The sequence below is a fragment of the Orycteropus afer genome, unplaced genomic scaffold, assembly GCF_000298275.1.
Source record: "Orycteropus afer afer isolate SDZICR_OR568_19922 unplaced genomic scaffold, OryAfe1.0 scaffold00290, whole genome shotgun sequence".
NCBI classification, from domain to species: Eukaryota; Metazoa; Chordata; class Mammalia; order Tubulidentata; family Orycteropodidae; genus Orycteropus; species Orycteropus afer.
The window spans coordinates 2,085,668-2,088,409 of NW_006921877.1; the positions used below are offsets into that span (position 1 = coordinate 2,085,668).

General features: G+C 40.1%; 1 protein-coding gene across 1 annotated transcript; it reads left to right on the forward strand.

Moving 5' to 3' along the window:
• The first annotated feature begins 600 nt into the window (after window positions 1–600).
• On the forward strand, window positions 601–1,375 carry LOC103205544 (thioredoxin-dependent peroxide reductase, mitochondrial-like). The gene is given in 2 exon segments (XM_007950896.1): window positions 601–882; window positions 884–1,375. Coding segments are annotated over 2 exon segments (774 nt in total).
• Window positions 1,376–2,742: the final 1,367 nt, after the last annotated feature.

The following is a 2,742-nucleotide window of genomic DNA, read 5'->3' on the forward strand; positions in this document are numbered from 1 at the left end:
TCCCCTGCACAGACATACCTAATAGTTCAGCCTGTCCACCCATCTATCCACCCATCTATCCATGTTTGCATTCACTGACAACACAGTACTGTACATGCAAAAGGGTTCATTTTTGGTATCTGTACCTCACATGTACCTGTTTTCCTGTTCCTCGATGCTACGATGTTGATAACTCACATTTGGTACATTTCCCTTCTCTTCACCCAAATCAATACTTGTCTCCACCTATCTAACAGTGTTCCCTCCCCTCCTCTCCCACCCCTGGTAACCAACAAAGAAAATTTCCATCCATATATAAACTTTTCCTTGACTTTTTACAATAACAGACTAATACAATATTTGCCCTTCTGTGACTGAGTTATTTTTCTCAGCATAATGTCCTTCAAATTCATCCACATTATGTGGTGTTTTCCATATTCTGTGTTATTCTCACAAAAGAAATCTTTTAAACAATGAAAAAACAACTCCTAACTGGGAGAACATATTTTCAATATAGATAATAATCAATGAGTATCAAGAAAATTTAAAGAAAACCTAAAGGACATTAAGACAACCCAGTAATAGTCTCTGCAAGCCACACGCCTGCAGCGTGCAGTGAAGATGGCGGCTGCTGCAGGAAGGTTACTCTGGGCATCGGTTGCTCGCCAAGTGAGCACCATTCCTCGGGGCATTTCTGCCTCTGCAGCCCTTACACCTGCTGCTTCTGGAAGTAAGTGCTTGACAAACCCTTTGTGGTCTGGTTCTCATCAAGCAAAATGCGCCTTCAGCACCAGTTCTTCTTCTCTGGTTCCTGCTGTCACCCAGCATGCGCCCTATTTTAAGGGCACAGCCGTGGTCAATGGAGAGTTCAAAGAACTGAGCCTTGATGACTTTAAGGGGAAGTTACTTGGTGCTTTTCTTCTACCCTCTGGATTTCACCTTTGTGTGTCCTACAGAAATCATTGCTTTTAGTGACAAAGCCAACAAATTTCATGACGTGAACTGTGAAGTCATTGCCGTTTCGGTGGATTCCCACTTCAGCCACCTTGCATGGATAAATACACTGAGGAAGAATGGCGGTTTGGGCCACATGAACATCCCAGTCTTGTCAGATTTAATGAAACAAATTTCCCGAGACTATGGCGTACTGTTAGAAAATCCTGATATTGCACTGAGGGATCTCTTCGTCATTGACCCCAATGGAGTCATCAAGCACTTGAGTGTCAATGACCTCCCAGTGGGCAGAAGTGTGGAAGAGACACTCCGCTTGGTGAAGGCATTCCAGTTTGTGGAGGCCCATGGAGGAGTCTGCCCGGCAAACTGGACACCTGATTCTCCGACAATCAAGCCAAGCCCGAGCGCTTCCAAAGAATACTTTGAGAAAGTAAACCAGTAGGGTGTCCCCAGGCACCTGTAGCTGCTCCCACCAGAGAAAAGACCGCAAGTTGGAGCCTGCTGTTGGCGTTTCAAAGGTGGTTTATAGAAGGCAGAAAAAGAAAATTGTGCTTGTGCTCGTAAATACTGCTCTACACAGCTTGTCTTTGTAACACTGGTGAAGGCTTTTTACACTTGGTTAGATACTCACGTGAGGAGTCTCTTACTTTTCACATCTTGGTGGCTACTTAGAATGTCTCACCTCCTTCTCGAGTCATGTCTTCCATGGCACAAAGAAGCACGCTTCTGTCTTAGCCTTACTTGAACTGTGATGTACACCAGAGTAGTGCAACACACGTTTAAAGTTTCTGATCAACGTCCTGGAATTGTCTTCTTAAATTTCTTTATATGAAATGGAATTTTTTAAGGTAACAGAGGTCACTGTGTTAAGTTGGTGGCATCAGCCGTCTAATTTAACTGTTGCAATGGATGTGCTATATGATTGACACAAATGTGAATCATGTTTTGAAGAAAACACTTAAGGTAGCAAAGTGACTTAACTGATCATAGGTGACCTCTGCCCCTGAGATCATGTTTACATAGTTATTTTACTTAATCCACTGATGAACTGACTTAGTGTCTACATACATTTCTAGATACTGATTGGGTATAATTAATACAGGATATTTATTGAGTTCAGGAATGGCATTTTGAACTCATTATAATTATTTTCTTCCTTGACATGCTCAGTATAAAGTATGTAATGAAAAATAAACATTTTAAAGTAAAAAAAAAAAAAAGACAACCCAATAGAAAATGGACAAAAGACATAAAAAGGTACTTCATAAAAACAGGAATATGAAGGCCTATTAAAAAACAAAAACAAAATCAAAAAAACTCAATCTCATTAGTAATCAGGAAAATGCAAATCAAGACAATAGTAAGTTATCATTTTATCCTCATTAGATTAGCAGAAATCAAGACACTGGAGAGGATGTGGTCAACAGAGATTCTTACACTGCAGGAAGGAGTGCAAAGAGGCACAACTGCTTAAAAATACAAATTGGCATCATCCCAAAGAAACCCTTGCACAGGTGTATCACAAGATATGTATAAAAAAAAGTCTGATGTAGCCCTGTTGGTAATAGCAAAATAACTGGAAGCAATGCAAATGTCCATCAACAATAGAGTGGATAGACTGTGGTATGTCCACACAATGGAACACTGTGCAAGCACAGCAGCTACATGCAACAACTTTCATGAATTTCAGAAACAAAATGTTTTGTTATAAAAAGCAAGTCCCAAAAGACATACTATAAAACCACTTTTTATAAAAACAAAGAAAACTAAACATTCTGATTAGGGATCTGTGTATGTATGAGGAAAAAA